Below are 17,404 nucleotides of genomic sequence, written 5' to 3'. Positions count from 1 at the left end.
ACAAGCTCATTTCTAATAACTAAATGCAATAATTGTATTTTTGTATGACATTATGTCTCTATATAAACTTATGTTAGAAAAATACAATGCAGTATTTAGTATGGAAGATTTAGGAAATGCCAGATTTATAATTTCCAATATAATTGGATGATTTTCTTTAGTATATACAGGAGGACATAGACTTTAATTACAGGATGCCTTCCTACCCTTCTCTCCACAAGACCTAACTCATTCTGGATATAAGTCTGAATTAAATATTTGTATCTGTCTTACACTCTAGTGGTCTGACTCTTTTTTGTTTATTCTTTTTCATCCAAATAGTTGCTGGTGTAGATTTATTTAATGTCTTACAGATTTTCATCGTCCATAGTTTGTTGCAACAGTGTTACAGTAAATGAACCCTATAAACATTAATAAATGTATGTTCACAGTAGTGCAGTGAAGATATCAATATTTTCATAGATGAACAAGTGGAGAACAGATCAAAAAAACCCAGAATCTGCAAAATCTGGTTTTAACATGACCTTCTCAGTGAGCTAACTCATAACAAGTGGAGACGATTTCTTCAAATATTTCACTTTTTTAAAAACTATTTGTATGTTCAACATACTGTACAAATATAGTTTACTTCTGTGAGAAAGATTATTAAAGATTATATTTCTCTATGACCGAAAAAGAGTGTAAGAACTTACATGCATTATCCTGTCTCAAAGTAACATGCACCACAGGTATCTCTGTATGAGCTCTTTTCCAATGGCAAATGTAATGAGAACTAGTTTAAAATAATCCTATTTTTTGCAGACTGAGGTGATCTAATTACATCATATTTGAAATAAACTAAAAATATATAGAAAAATACCACAGCTCACCTGATAGACTGGAAGATCACTTTAAGTCTGAGTAGTAGCCTGAGGTCCAGAACTCAGGGCTGTGGAGAGTCCCAACCTGAGGCTCAGTCCTTCAGAACAGAATGATTTATTGCAAATGATGTTGAGCACTCTCAGTTCCCTGCACACCATTCAAAAGGTACAGTACTTCCCTAAGGCTCCAAAAATCTGAAAATCAAGATAAAGTTGGGCAGACATTCAATGAAAAACATAAAATTAGTTGTTGCATTAATATTTTAGCTTAAATTACTTATGTAGCTTCACACAGCATCTCTGTGACACAGGGATAGTTTGGATGACAGAAAACTCTGGGAAGACATTGCCTTACAAGTTCTGTATGCTATGAGATAAAACAGTTACAAAAAATAACAACAGAATTTTCTACACAGTTCTAACACATTCCTATGCCCTGCAAGTAGAATGGGAGAGCATGTGATCACCTCTTTAGGGTCTCTGAAATGATGAGTGTACACAGCAGAGCAAAAAAGAAGGAAAGGAGAAAACTAAACTAAAACTGGTATTTCTACTTGTTTTTTTTTTAACTTTTTGAACCTTTTTGTAAAGTTACTGTATGAAACTTTAGCTATAATTTTATCCTAGCTTTCTCATTTAAGTTCTTAATTTTCGTACTGCTACAAATTCATCAAGTGCTGCCTCAATACCTTTTCTGCACCTGCAATCTACTTGAGATGAAGGCCCATGGTCCATGCACGGTAGTATGAGTATGCTTTGAACAGTGTAACAAAAGAGGTTGTGGCAGTGAATTGTGTGAATACCAACACTCTTTATGTAGATAATACAGCAGAAAAATTATATTCATCCTGAGTAAATGAATTCTGAATGCTGGTATGGATGAGAATGGGAACTTGTGAGGACAAGTTGGGTTGGAGTTTCATTTCTTGTTAATATTAACAAAATCGGGTCTATGAAAGACTAATTAAAATCAGTTCTTATTAAAACCAATGAATCAAGAGATAATTTGAAGATTAAGGCTGAGGAGGGAGATATTTTTTTTAAACACGTTAGTTAGTCTTTTCAGCCAGCCAATGGAGACTTGTGTACTTGTCTACATCCAGATACCTGGCTAAGGTACTCTGAATTATTTTCTGTAAGCAAAGATCACTCCACTGAATGCATAGGTACCCTAAGTACCCACAGTGGCAAAAGCTAGGTATTTGAAGTTAGATGATGAATGTGCTCAATACTTCCCCAACTGTCACACTAAGGTAACTTCGCATAGAAGAAAAAAATCTCATCAGTGGGGTAGGGGAACACACACATTTTTTTATTGCTTCTAGCAAGTTTACTGAGTCAGTAAACAACAACTTTGTGGATGTCTCATGATATTCTCCAAACCAAACAGATTTTCAGGAAAGAATCAGAAAATAATTTTTAGGACTCTCAGGAGAATTCCTCATACCCTAAGCAAATTTCTGATACAGGAATTTTCAATTTGCAAATTATGTAAACCTTTCCATAAACTTTTCCTTGATGGAAAATATTAGGTAGGTATAAATATCAGGCTTGCAAAACAAATGGTTAAAGCAAGCCAAGCACTGTGAAGATAGTTAAATACCAGTTACAAGCCAGTGAAACCCTAATTCAGGTCTTTTCATGTATACATTTGATATAGTCAGTGGTTGAGGTAAATTTTTGTTTTATTCTTTTTTTTGTTTCAACCATTGAGTCTACAATGGTTAAGTTATACTTTTTTCCTGCTTAATTTCATGTATAAGAAAGGGTACTGAAAAACATTCAATATTTCTTTTATCTTCATTATTCAATGTGTTATTCCTTTATTAATTGCTTAACTCTATTCAAATCTTTAATTTTTCTTGACAAAATTATGAATTTTGCAGTTGGTTTTCTGGTCACTTGTGGCTATAGTATGTCAATACCTCATTAGTGTGACTAATTTTTTATTACATTTCTGAGTTAAAATAAAACATTCCCCACTGTTACATACCCTGGGAAACCCAATGCTTGCACCTAACCTTAAACAGCACTTAGCATAGTCAGGAAAAACTCCTGTGATGCCACTTGTAACTCTGATGAAAATCAGATCCTAAGATTTTCTGTAAGACCTCAAGACAACAAGAAATACAGCATTAGCAGGCTTTTACTTTGAGCAATTTGCCTCACACAAAATTCTGCTGGTAGATATGCTGAAGGATAATATAATCCATTCCTCTGCTTTAGTCAAACTCAGCTATTTGGTCATTAAACACCCCCCACTTTTCCTGTAACGCAAATCACTGCAGAGACCCCAGCACCTGGGAATGTCAGCCAGTGGTTCTATGGATAAAAGCTCATTTGGACACACAACTTTTATACATTACTATCACAGACATCTATTTGTACATTAGGCAAGACAGTGGAGTTAAAAAGACGGGCACTGGAAAACAAGTCTGAGATAGGACCAGTCTGGTGTTAATTTGCTAATACAGCAGAGCTTCTACTTGTTCTATGTTTTTCTCCTAACCCCTCCACCATGCACCCAAAACATCCATTTCTGGATCTGACAGAAAAAGGATACTGGTTAGGATACTGGTCAGGTCTGACAAAGGAAGGGAGTTCTTATTCTCTTATGCATGAGAAACCAGCCCTGGAGTGTATTGTGGCACATATTTTGCAATATACTTTCACAGACATTTGATAACAAAAAAGGAACTTTTATTATTTTGTAAATTCCCCAAATCTTTTATTTTTCTCAACTGTTTAGCATCCAAAATCCTTGGATTGAGCAGATAGTCATCATAGATAATTTAATTTGAAGTGGGCACAGTTGCCTTTACAGACTGTACTGGTTATCTCAATGGTAGCTAAAATTACCAGCCCTACCAAGAGTATATTTACAAGATAAATGAGAAAAATGGAGGCATGACTGATTAAAGTTGTATAGCTTGTTTTGGGGTTCTGTATTTTATCTATGAGAACTGTGAATGAAAATGAGTCATCCACATAAGTCCAGATGAAGAACTTGGTATAAAATGTTTTCATATTAAAAAAAACTAACACAGTTTTCTAGATCCTTAAACATATTCTTAGGGTTATTTTTGGTTGCCTAGGTATTACAAAGTAAGATGCCTTATTTCCATTAATTTAGCCTAGCAGACTTCAAAGTAGTAAAACCCAAACAACTCTGAATCTAAAATTATCCCTAAACCGGTCTAAAACAGAACTTCTGTTATTTCTAGAACTGTCAGCACTATAAAATTTCAGAATATGTAGGTTTTTAGGGTCCAATCCCAATGTGTTCAGTGCTATAGGGAGGACATCAGGTATTACCAGGAGTCTCAAGCCCTTATGAGTATTTATAGATGTATTTCTTCTTCATCAAAGACATACAGTGTGAGAAACTTACCATGGCAACAGTTGATGCAGTTATAGAAAAACAGAGTTATAATGCAAAGGGATGAAGATAATAACATTTCTTGAATGTAAATCTGACATATGTATGTATGTATATTCCCTACACACACACATTCTGCTGCTTCATCCAGTTCCCTGGTAAAGTCCAGCAGGTGCCAAGTGATAATAGTACATCTGCATGATAGACAAGGGAGTTCAGTTCTCACAACAAACCATAGTTCTGAATATGTCCTGTGTTTCATTTCCTGATGCAGCTTCTTACTAGCAAACCTGCTCCTTTGCTAATTGCACTTTATTATGTTACTTTGACCTGCTGAGTAACCTTAGCAAATAATTCAGCTTCATTATTTTTTCTAATTCTCCATTATAAGGCAGAGATTAAAATATCTACTGCCTTCATTAAGCAGAGTTCTATGCAGAAATTTTCTTCTAAGCTCTGTAGGTGCTATTTAAGCTTTCTAAGAACTATGTAGTATTCTTGGGGTTACAATAACTCTTTTGAATGAGCACTAGATTTCCTAAAGCACGTACTCCACAGGCCTTCACAGTCTAGTGGATGACCCATTTTTGCCTTAGATCTGCAAACAAGTTCAGTAACACTGTCATTAAAGACTATGTAAAGGAAAGTATTGTGCCTCCTTCAGAAACTTAGTTGTTATGAAAATAAAATGATGACTACCATGGACGGATGAACTTGATTGCCAGGTTGAGATTTGGAGTGGGTGACAGTCCCAAGACCTTCAACTAAATAATTTCCTTTCACATGGGAAAGTTAGTTATGATGATATAAAAAGTAGAATCCTAATGTTGGTACTGTAACTGAAGTACTCTTCCTGAAGATCAAGGTTATTTCACACTGTCAGCTAAGCAGGACATGGGCTAGAATGATGCAATACAATCCTTTACAGGAATGTGTTCTGTTTGAATTTAATTAAATAATAAAAATGACTGCAGATCACATTCTGAATTTAATATTCCCTTTTCATTTCTTGATGTCAGCATGGATTTTTAGTAAATGAAACCTGAGTAAAATCTGCAGGATTAAATTCTCCTTCAGAAACCTGCTTTGCTTAACTGGAATTCAACATAATGTAACATTCCTGTCAGTTGTTTGCATCTTTACATCATGAATTCAAAAAGAGATATTAAAAACATATATAATTCTCAAAATACTATGCAGAATAAGAAAAAGAACCCTATCAGTTTTAAATACTCAGAGAATACTAAACTGAATTCCTATATTATCAGAGAGTAGTAGCATTTCATTTGAATGACAGTGTCCTTGATTATCTTTTCAGCTAAAGTAGGTATATGGGAAGAGGAAAAAGAAAGAGAAAAATTAAAATAAAGAAGCAGCATATGCAAGGGTGTTGGATTTGTCTGGCCAGGTTTTGGTAGCAGAAGGGGTTGACAGGGGTGGCTTCTGTGAGAAGCTGCTTGAAGCTTCTCCTGTGTCCTGCAGAGCCAATACCTGGCAGCTCCAGGACAGACCCACTGCTGGCCAAGGCTGAGCCCATCAGGAATGATAGTAATGCCTCTGTGATAATGTATTTAAGAAGGGTGAAAAAAAGTTATTGGGCAGATGAAAACTGCAGCTAGAGAAGAGTGGAGTGAGAACATGTGAACAACAGTGCAAACACCAAGGCCAGTAGAGAAGGAGGGGGAGGAGGTGCTCCAGGCATTGGAGCTGAGGTTTCCCTGCAACCCGTGGTGCAGACCATGGTGAAGCAGGTTGTCCCCCTGCAGCCCATGGAGGACCACAGGGGTGCAGGGATCCACCTGCAGCCCATGGAGGAGACCCACACCGGAGCAGGTGGATGCCCAAAGGAGGCTGTGACCCCATGGGAGGCCCATGATGGAGTAGGGTCCTGGCAGGGGTCTACTGACCCACGGAGAGAAGAGACCATACTGGAGCAGGTTTGCAGGTAGGACTTGTGGCCCTGTGGTGGACCCACATTGGAACAGTCTGTGCCTGAAGGACTGCACCCTGTGGAAAAGTGACCCACATTGCAGCAGTTTGTGAAGAACTGTTGCCCGTGGGTTGGACTCATGCTGGAGAAGGACTCTCCTGTGGGAGGGAGACCATGGTGGAGCAGAGAAAGGACTCCCATCCCCAAGCAGCAGCAGAAAGGCAGAAACAACTTGTGGTGAACTGACCATAACCCCCACTTCTCATCTCCCTATGTCGCTGTGGGCAGAGTAGGTAGAACTTGGGAAGGAGAGAGGGGTGGGGGGCAGGTGTTTTTAAGATGTATTTTACTTCTCATTTTCCTTCTCTGATTCTGTCAGTAATAAATTTAATTAATGTCCCCACTTCAAGTCTGTTTTGCCTGTGACAGTGATTGGTGACTGATCTCTCCCAGTTCTTATCTCAGCTCATGAATCCTTCATTATATTTACTCTCCTCTGTCCAGTTGCAGAGGGGATGATAGGGCGACTTTGGTGAGTACCTGGCAGCCAGCCAGGGTCAAGCCACTACACCGTTTCACTGAATTGTGCCACTGGTTGTACAGGATTGTTCTAAAGTTCAAGAAGAAATATAATGAATTGTTAGCTGAGCAATGAATATGGAGTTATAAATGAATACAGTAAACCATGATACAAAATATATGCATATTTTTTTCTGTTTTCCATGCAGAAGTAAATGAAGAAAACCCACACAGAATGCTAAGTCATACATGAGCAGCTCAGCAGTTTGTACCTCTGACTTGGTGGTAACACAGTGTGAAGGTCCTGTAATGCAAGGGCATGTAACAAAGGTATTCATTGTTTTTCTGTGAGGAAGCCATCCATCATGAGCTAATGCATCCTGCATGGCAAGAACAGTGCCAAACGTGATATAAGCAGGTACTCTCACACTATATAATGACACTCTATAACAAGAAACTATACCTCCATTAAATCAATATAATACAGCAGCAACAGAAATAAACAGGAAATATTGTTTTCATAATTAATTCTTTTCTTATTAGAGCATTGAAGCATTTCTATTATTCTACTTGTACACTCAAATGTTGCTAAAAGATATTAGAAAGTTCTGATTGTTTCCATACAGCAACTTGAAACATTCTTTGGGCACATGACGGATTTACACAATCAACTACACATACTTTTCTTTAATATTTTTCCTTTTAATATATGAATGATGACCTATACCATTACACCATGGGTATGATCTCCCTCCAATAAACCTTCCTTCTGATTTACAGATTTAAAATATGAAAGCCTGCAATTGTGTTCTCAATAAATTTTGCTATTCTCTGCTAAAGCATCTGAAGTTTCAAAGTTCATTCAACTATTTTAGGCAAGGAGGCATTCATGCCTTTCAATAAGTAGCAAACACAACCTTTTAATAGGATTTATATAAGCAAAACAAACTTTTAAAACAGTGACATGTTTTTAGTAGAAGTTTAGAAATCTGCATTTCTTATGCTTAAGTTGACAGAAATTGCTTCTCTTTGAGAATGAAAACTGTGTTCCAGATATGCATGATTTAGAGATTTATTTCAACATGTTATAATGTTGGGTTATAGTACAAATTATTTAGTCAATCAGAGGTTGCGAAAGGACAGAAAATCTTTCCCGTACTCATACTGGCAGGCACAGTTAGTCTTCAGATTCCATAGTCTCAGAACATAAATACTGTATACAGTATGTCTTCACTAAAAGATATCAGCATATTCATGAGCGAAGCTCATGATTTCTCTAATAAGTACGTAGGTCAGCAAATCTTTCAGTGGGAATAATTTTCCTTAAAGTCTCTAAATGGATGTTAGCATCTAGCCTACAGGACCAGAAACAAAACCAGCTGAAGAAAAAGCAAAGGCTTAATGATTTCAAAGGTTTTTGTCAGGTCTCAATGATAAATAGTAATGACTAGAAAAATTTAATTAGCTAACAACATAATGGAAGATGGTGATCATCTTTAAAGCCATAATTGGTTTGAGAGTTACCTATGTGGTTGTTCTGTCTCCACAGATCAGTACAATAAAACTGATAACACACGATACTTTTTCTGATAACTCTTGAGTTTTAATAACTGACAGAAATCACAGAGTGCATCGAAGTTTTTTTGGAGGACAAAAAAATCTCCAGAAGACATTAGGATTGTTTTCTTTGTTTTCAGTTTTTCCTGTGATTTTACATGTTAATTAGGGTTCTTTTTGTACTTTATCTGTTGACAACAGAGGATGACTTGAAATAATAACAAATATGATCTTTATTTTTTGGGCATTAATTACAGTCAGCCCTTTCAACTATGGCCTTCCTTTTCATGCAAAAACTTTGTAATGTCTTAGTGAAATGAATTTTTTTTTTAATCCTACCTTAGAAAAAATGCACTACAAATAGACTCTGTCCTACTGAATCCTAAAAATTCATACATTCTGATATAGGGATAAGTTGGTTCTTTGTCACATAAGATTAATTTATAACCTATGATTCAGACTCTATGAAATTTTTTCCCAAAATAACTTTATCTTCTTGCCATCTTCTTGCCATCTTCTTGCCATTGAAGTTCTACAGCATTATAAAAGAATTCAGGTAATATTTACAGAAAAAAATTACTATTTTCTTTAACATCTTTGCTAAAACGTTGTAGTAAATAGATTGCGTAAAGAGATTATAATCTTGTTTAGATTTGGTATTTCTTTCACAAAAGAAATTACAGGAAATTACAGGAGAAAAATTTTCTGTCAAAATATGTAGCTGCTTAGGAAATTCAGGTAGATTTTCTCAGTTGTCTTTTCCTTTTACACAGTATTTTTCCATAAAAGACAGGAAGCATACCAGTAACTTTACAGAACATGAGGTATCTCTAAGAAGGTTGCATGAAGAACGCCGATATCCAGTGCTGTCCCTACTTAACCTTTATACAATCTTGACTTAACATTTTCTGCATTTTAATGCAATACAATATGGAAAATGTTCTAGGACTTCCTTTCCTTAATAGATCATATACTTCTTTCAGACATTAACAAAGACTTCTTCTTTCCAATGTTTAGCTTATTCTATGACTCTCCTTTACGTCCATTTATAACTTACTAGTTGTGATATTTGTTGCAAAACTTTGGACTTCTGAGAAAGATGGTTCACAAAACAACATTCCTACTGTCAAACATGAAGGAAATACATCACTAATGTAGACCAAATTTTTTTTATTTGAACACAATGCATCACCTACGTGTTCTTGATTTTAACCTTAAGATAATAATCCTGGGTGATATATCATGAGAACATTGCTGGCAAAATCCTTGCAAGAATACTTTTGAACAGCCTAGTATCCACTATAGCAGAAGAAATTCTACCTGAAAGCCAATGTGGTTTCAGAGTCAACAGGAGTACCACAGACATGGTATTTGTTCTCAGACAACTGCAAGAGAAGTGTAGGGAACAGAACAAAGGTCTCTATGTAACCTTGGTTGACCTCACCAAAGCTTTTGATACTGTGAGCAGAAAAGGTCTATGGCAGATTTTGGAACGTTTAGGATGTCCCCCCAAGTTCCTTAAAATGATCATCTTACTTCATGAGGATCAGCGCAGCCAAGTCAGATACGGCAATGCACTTTCTGAGCCCTTTCTGATAACTAATGGTGTGAAACAAGGCTGCATTCTTGCACCAGCTCTATTCACAATCTTTTTCAGCATGATGCTCCAAAGGGCCACAGCAGACCTCGATGAAGAAGATGGTATCTACATTTGATATCGTACCGATGGAAGCCTTTTCAACCTAAGGTGACTGAAGGCCCACACTAAGACCTTAAATCATCTTGTTCGGAAGCTGCTTTATGCTGATGACGCCGCCCTTGTCACCCACACAGAAGTAGCTCTGCAGCGTTTAACTTCCTGCTTTGCAGAGGCTGCTGTGCTTTTTGGGCTGGAAGTCAACTTGAAGAAGACAGAAGTTTTCTATCAACCTGCACCTCAGGAAGTCTTCCTTCATCCCCATATCACCATTGGCCAATCAGAGCTCAAATCAGTCCAGCAGTTTAATTACCTAGGCAGCCTCATCTCCTCGGATGGTAAGATTGATGGAGAGATAGACAACAGGTTAGCAAAGGCATATAGAGCTTTTGAAAAACTCCATAAAAGAGTTTGGTGAAATAAACACCTGAAGAAAAGTACAAAGATCAGTGTTTACAGAGCCATTGTGCTGTCTACTCTTTTATATGGATCTGAATCATGGGTCATCTACCACCACCACCTGCGACTCTTAGAACGCTTCCATCAACAACACTGCCTCTGAACAATCCTAAACATCCACTGGTCAGATTATGTGACTAATACGTCTGTTCTAGAACAGGCAGCTGTTATGAATATTGAGGCCATGTTACTGAGAACACAGCTGCGCTGGGCAAGGCACGTCTCAAGGATGAAGGACCACCGCCTCCCTAAGATCTTGCTTTATGGTGAACTTGCTGCTGGCTGCCGCAAGAGAGGAGCCCTGAAGTGGAGATACAAGGACTTCCTGAAACAACATCTCAGCCTTGGCCATATTGATCTTTATCACTGGTCTACTCTGGCCTCCAGTCGGGAGGTCTGGAGACACACCATCTATAACGCTGCTGATGCTTTTGAGAACACATGCGGGACTACTCTTGAGGAGAAACAAAACACAGAAAGAACCGTGTCTTGTCAATAGCACCTAATGAGTCTTTCTGCTGTGCCTTTTGCAAACAGACTTGTCTATCTCGCATTGGCCTTTTTAGCCACCAGGGCGCTTGTAACAAATGTCGGTAGAGCCCTTCCCAAATCTTCATTCGCGAAGCCCAGCCATGACTATAAATCCATATTTTATGGTAAAATGTTAAGCCTTTCAACTGATGATTCTAACAGTAACTTGGTCGCTTTACTAAATTCCTGATACTCAGCTCAGAAGTGCAGTACTGGCTGTAGTTTGGTTCTCTGGCAATAGGGAGACACAGGTTCTTCCAGCCTGCCATGCTTAGTCACAAGGTGTTCACATCCATTTCTTCAGCGCTACCACACAGTGACCTGTTTTACATGCACTCATTCACTTTCAGTAACATCCGTGTTATGCAGTTTAGAAGTCAGCAGGTTTGGGTATAATGGAGTAATTATGGCTGGGCTACAGACTGAACATGGAGTAAGAAGACAGATCTCCTGTCTTTATGGTTGTAGCTCTGTTACTCTGAATGGAGGTTGAGGACCTCACAGAGTTAGAAAAATGTTGTCAGCATCCTTTGTGGTGAGGTCATGAATTTCTTGAGATTTTCATTTATTCATATGAAGATTTAAGCCCTTTGTTAAAACAGAGTAAGATAAGCTGAATAGGAAAGAAATAATTACATGGTGCTACTTCATTTTCTAATAGAGGTTGCTTCTTTAGGAATAACTAATTTTTGCAGTTAAAATGGCTACATGCATTGAATACATGCAAAACATCTCCTAGACTAAAATATAATTTGTTGATTTAAGTACTAAAAACTATATTGTACTCTTTTCTTTTAAAGATCAAACTGTTCCATAGATGAGGTCAACCTGGACAAACAAAGTAAAAAAATCTTAGAATATTTTAACAAGATTTTGCTTTTTCAGTCTCTCTTTTCCAGTGTTTTTTAACTCATTGTTTTGATATTTTATACTGTTTTTAGTTCCTATTACAAATAAAACTAATTGGTATGTGAATTCAGCCAAAGAAAATGTTTAACTGGTGACTAGTGTCCTGGAATGATCTGCAGCATAAGTGAAGTTATGTGTTTTCTGATGATGCACATAAATTTTCAGGACCTCAAGATTATGGCTGAACTGACTGGTGGATGTGTGGAATATGTCACAACGTTCCACGGAAGACCTGAAGATAGCTGTTAATTAGAATAAGCAGACTCTCTTGTTACTCTTTCAAAAATTAAGAAGGTAGATTTTTGTTTTCCTAAGACATAGTTGATTAACTGCAAGACTTCAGAAACAGTTCTGAACTATACTTTGCAGTTGGCACAGAACACATGAAGTCATGGGTAATTTTTCATACTATTTTCCTGAAAATCAATAGAAAAACTGTTTGCAAAAACAGTTGCTTACACTGTTAATTGCTAACCCACTTTTTCTAAATAATTCTTATATAAGAATATTTCACAATGTATAATTTTACTGATACATTCTGCCATTTTTTTAATCTACACAAATAATAGCTTTAAAGTGGACTTGGAGACAGGAATATTAAAGGACACTGTTCTGCTAAAAAGCTATATTTATTGGAGTCTGTCCTCAAGGAGTTCACAGTAGTTACCCTCATATAAAAATCTGATACGCAAGTGAGAAATTAGTTTTATGTATTTTGCCCTGGATCTCACATCAGGTATGACCTAGTCACAGCTTTATGTAATTTATCATTTCAATAAGGCATGCGAGCATTTCCTGGAATACTTATATAGTAAAATCTATAATGTATAGTAATTTATAATCACAGTTAAACCAGTATGATGAAAATGCATTTATAGGAGTGGAAAGTATTTTTCTTTTTTGTATAGATATACCCTGAATGAAGCAAATTTGCATAACTACATGTGAGGTGGGTAGATGGAAGCTTTTTCCTACAGTGGTACATTCACACTGATGTGCCTGCAATATGCAGACAAACCTTAATTCCATGTTATATCACTCTGGCCTGTAGAGTGGTTGCAGCACATAAATAAAACTAATTTATAAAGACCTTGAGGCAACCCTTTGGAGAGGAAAATTAAATCTTTTATATCTTGCTATACAATACAACTTGTGGTTTGTAAGTAACCGTTGAATACCACAATAGCTGGAAAATGTTAAATCAGCCAGACCACAGTTATGGGAAAAGATGCCAGAGTAATAAACGTGTCTAAGATTGTGTATTTGGTGCACAACGTCATCTGTTTTGTTTATTAACTCTTATCTGGTTTAACAATCATGAAAGAGGACGAGAATTTGTAGGTTTTGTATTGTGATTAGGTTTACGCTTCTGAATCTGTGGACAAAGTTGTAACTGAGTTGAATTTTGAATCTGTGGACAAAGTTGTAACCGAGCTGAATTTTTTTGTTTGTTTCCAGCCAAAATTTGTCTTCAGCCAAAATCTCATATATAATCTGAAGTCTATTTAAAAAAGTCATCCAAGACAAATCTTTATGTTTAAATGTATTTAAACAGAGAAATATTAGAAAGTGATGCCTTGATCCATGCCATTACATAGTAATACCATTAATGTCCCTGCCATTCTAAAGTATAAAAAAAAGAAAAACATACCAAGCATAAGAATAAATAACAAACTTCCTGTCTCTATACAGATACATTTGCCATAGGAAGAAATGATACATATTTTCAGAAGCAAGGATAAGCTAGTGTTGTATTTTTTTATGTTATGTGACTAGCTTGTTTTCAAAATGTAGGCATACTTTTAATAAACAGCAGCTTATGTTTTTAGCAGGAGCAGTTATAAAAATATACCATCTTAATATTTACCATTAAAAAGCTAGAAGACAACACTTATTTTATTTAAGTGAGAGGTATCATAATATATAAAAGTAAATGTTTTGATTGCCATTACACCATAATCATTATGCTGCTACGCAGAGAAACATTGCTGGAAAGAAATATTTATTTTAAAAATGTTGGTGAATATGTTGTTAGTAAAAACAAATGCACAGATAAAATAGGAAATAGAAAAACCCCCTGAGATGCAGCAGAGCTTACCTGACCACTTCTCAGCAGATCTGCTGCTTAGCTGTCCAGTGCCTGTGAATCCCTGAAACAGCGAGACAGAATAAACTCAGTGTAACCATCATGTAGCCTACTAAATTCACTTAAACACTTCAAACAACAAAACATACTCATCATAAACTATTCAAAAAGAGCTAGCATGCAACTCCAGCTGCAAGAGATTTTGTTCACAAACTGAACAGCAATCGGCCTGTACTTTAGTCTCATCAAAAAAGTAAACCAATCACATTGACAAAAAGCCACTGTAAACAAAAAGACTGTATTTAAAGGATAAACAGTTTTGGCATCCCTACCATCAAGTCTTCTGTTCTTTTTTTTTTTCTTCATCAAAATTTAGGTTATATATTTGTTGTTAGCAAGAGTTGCATTACTATTATTGTTAATTTTAGTTCTGTTTATTACGTTGAGGGTTATATATTGTAGAATAATTTTGTTGTCACTAGTTAATGTTAATTAGTTGTTTTAATAGCCTATATACCTATTTGTTATCTTTTGGTAGGTTTACTTTTTTAACTATCAGTAACTTAATAACTGAGAATATTTTACATTACTGTTGCATACTCAAAATTACAGAGTTACTATTAGTGTTACCTGTTTAACGTTTAGTCATCCTTTGAGTCCTGCGACATATTTCCTTAATAATCATCAGCCATCAAGTCTGATAGTCTCAAAAGAATATCAGCCCTCTAAACTGCCTTCAAGGGCGGTGATATTTAGCACTGAAAATTACAAATAAAGTTTTTGAAGTTGAGTACCAACAACTGGGCAGTGACACTGATGATTTGTTTATCAAGACAAATTGTTATATACTACGAAAAATGCAGTCAACGCACTCTTCTGAGTGAAAACAAATAGGTGAATCTATGCAATGCTTACATGTTGAATGGGATATTTAATGTGCGGGGAAACTCAAAGGTTGAAGAACTAGCATTTAGACAGTCTAACAGTGGTAAGTGGTAATCTTACCTCTTTAAACTCCATTACATTCTCACGAGAGACATGCTAATACAAACAAGTCAATCAGAGTTTGTGTTTAGCAAGATCAAGCTTAAAGGATAGTTTAAAATCCATTTATTGTTCTAAAGCATTTTTTTCCATTAACATGTTATACATTAGTGGATACTAACCATGATTCATGTAACAGTTTAGTTTGTTAACTTTTAAATTATTTAACAACCAGAAGTTATTAATACAACTTTTAAAGTCTTACACAAAAAATCTTAAAACAGGCTTGGGATCATTTTTGTAATTTTTATATAAAAAACATTTTAGGCATCTCTTGAAAAAGAAATAAAGCAGGCATTTAAAGCTAGAAAACAAGTAATTCCAAATTTAGTTTGTTACAAAAGGTTTCAGCTTTATTGACAAATTATGGCAAACATATTTGACAAAATTATGGTTTCCTATTTAGAGAAGCTTACACATGGAACTTTAAGTGATTTTTTTAACAAATACAGGTTAAAACACTGAACAACTTCAGTTAGCTACATACATACAGTAGCTGCTTGTTTTCAACCCCATTAAAACAGCATTTAAAATTAAATTTACAAACTGAATATCGAACATCTTAATCTAAACTAACATATATTAAAAAAGACAGGTTAAACATCTTATCTACAGCTTGATTATTGTCTGGTTCAAAAAAAAAAAAGGAAAAGGAAAAAAAGAATCATATTACAGTCTTTTAGCAACCCTAAACAGAAACTCAGCCTTAGCTAGTATGTAGAGACTCGAGATCTGTAACAGTGTCATGCTTTTTAAGTTACACACAGCAATGAATACAACCAATAGAACATCATCTTTGAATAGTTTATAGACAATGTTTGCCAAAGGTTTTTTGTCTCTGTTTTTTTAAGTCCGTGTTATAAAATAATACTAATGCCAATGTCACGCCAATGTTATAGGAAATACAAGTAGTACATAGGATAATAATAAGCAGTAATCCCTAGGATAGAAAAGAAATGGACTATTACTTGTCTTGTTGCTGTTTATGTGGAGACCACAGGCTATTAATTGTCTTTGAGATGAGGTCACAGATGAGGAGGACCTTCAATATCTACCATAGGGGTGTTCCCTGTAACCCCCTCTGGCTGACCTTGGAGGTGGTGCCTTTAGGCTGGAACGGGTTGTGGCCCATTCTTCTTGTGCTAAAAACAGAAGAGAAAAACAAATTTTGTAAATATCTAAAACTGAAAGAACAAGGGGATGCAACTGCTAATGGTTGTCAAAATTCTTGAATGCTTTGTCTGAAACCTTTAGAAAATTAAAATGAGGATGGTGTTATCATCCATTGCTTTACCCTCCTACAAAAACTTACAGAAAACTAACCTACTTCTCTACACAGGCAATCAGTCTATCTCAGGAAGAAAAAAGTCTTACACCTTCACTTTCATCAGAGAATGAAAAACTGCTGTGGCGATGGTACAGTCAGCTCTGGAAAAATTACTGTGTAAGCCTACCAGTTCAGAATTTATTTGATGTTTTGAGTTTCTAGCATTTAAGTTAAAGCACAAATTTGAATAGCATTTAATGTAATTGGTATGGTAACAAGATGAGAAGTTGAATCATGAAAGGATAAGAGAGGTATGTTTGATTTTTTACTTCCATTTGAGATGAAAAGAAAGAAAATAATGGAAGAAAAACAATGTGTAGCAGTGACCTACTGCATTAAGCAAAAAGAGATTTTACTTTGCATTATCTTTAGAATACTTTTTCAAATTCTGTGAATGAAATAAGCTCAGAAAGATAAAAAATCTAGTTCAGTTCTTACAAAGTTTCTATAAATCTTCTCCTCCTCCCTGACAAGGTATTTTGGAAGTTAACTCTGAGCAATCAGGAAATTACCTTCAGTTGTGGTCTAGCAGTTGAACCCAAAACTTGAATTCTCTCCTAAATCAGCTAGTGGGTTGTGAAATGATTTCTGGTTTTGTCTTCCACTGACTTCAACTGATCATACAGAGTGATTAAAATGGAAATGCAGAAACCATAGTGTATCATCGATCTTATAACACATTACTGTGCAACATTCCTGGTATCTTGTTTTTGCTAATGACTGCTGATTTATGTGGCCACCAAGAAAATAATTAGCTGGCACTAGACAAAAATACTAAATGGTTAAAAGAGGTATCAAAGATTCCTTTTGTAAAATGATAATGCTATGTGAAAACAGAAAAATGAAAATATAAAACATAAAAAGCCTGTTGAAATTCTGAAAGCTATTTCTTCTCTGCAAGATGTCTTCTTTGCAACTACATTTCGTTATCTTGTTGCCTTGCAGTATGAGAGGAAAGCACAGGGTACGAGGAAAAGCAGCTATACAGCTTACAGTGAGGCTCAGGTTGCATGTATTAGGAGTGGACATCTCTGGAGAAGATTTGGTAGCAGCTGATCTTGCTATGGAACAAGAAACATTCCTGTTGTGATTTTTTGGTGCACTCCA

At 35.9% G+C, this 17,404-nt stretch overlaps 1 protein-coding gene across 12 annotated transcripts in view; it reads right to left on the bottom strand.

Moving 5' to 3' along the window:
* Positions 1-832: 832 nt before the first annotated feature.
* KHDRBS2 (KH RNA binding domain containing, signal transduction associated 2) overlaps positions 833-17,404 on the bottom strand; it is a 335,422-nt gene continuing 318,850 nt past the window's right edge. For 2 of the 12 annotated variants that reach the window (XM_029962857.1, XM_018078343.2), the window contains exon 10: positions 15,020-16,112. In XM_029962857.1, the coding sequence (XP_029818717.1) occupies positions 16,077-16,112 (36 nt within the window). In that variant the 3' untranslated portion in view covers positions 15,020-16,076. Of the gene's footprint in view, positions 1,056-2,853; positions 2,972-6,960; positions 7,069-13,938; positions 13,991-14,556; positions 14,685-15,019; positions 16,113-17,404 lie in introns of those variants that run through there. The other 10 variants (XR_003916117.1, XR_003916120.1, XR_003916125.1 and 7 more) reach the window with 10 other exon arrangements.

The sequence above is a fragment of the Manacus vitellinus genome, unplaced genomic scaffold (genome assembly GCF_001715985.3).
Source record: "Manacus vitellinus isolate BGI_N305 unplaced genomic scaffold, ASM171598v3 scaffold_4_pilon, whole genome shotgun sequence".
In the NCBI taxonomy this organism is placed as follows: Eukaryota; Metazoa; Chordata; class Aves; order Passeriformes; family Pipridae; genus Manacus; species Manacus vitellinus.
This window is presented reverse-complemented; position numbering and strand designations above follow the sequence as displayed.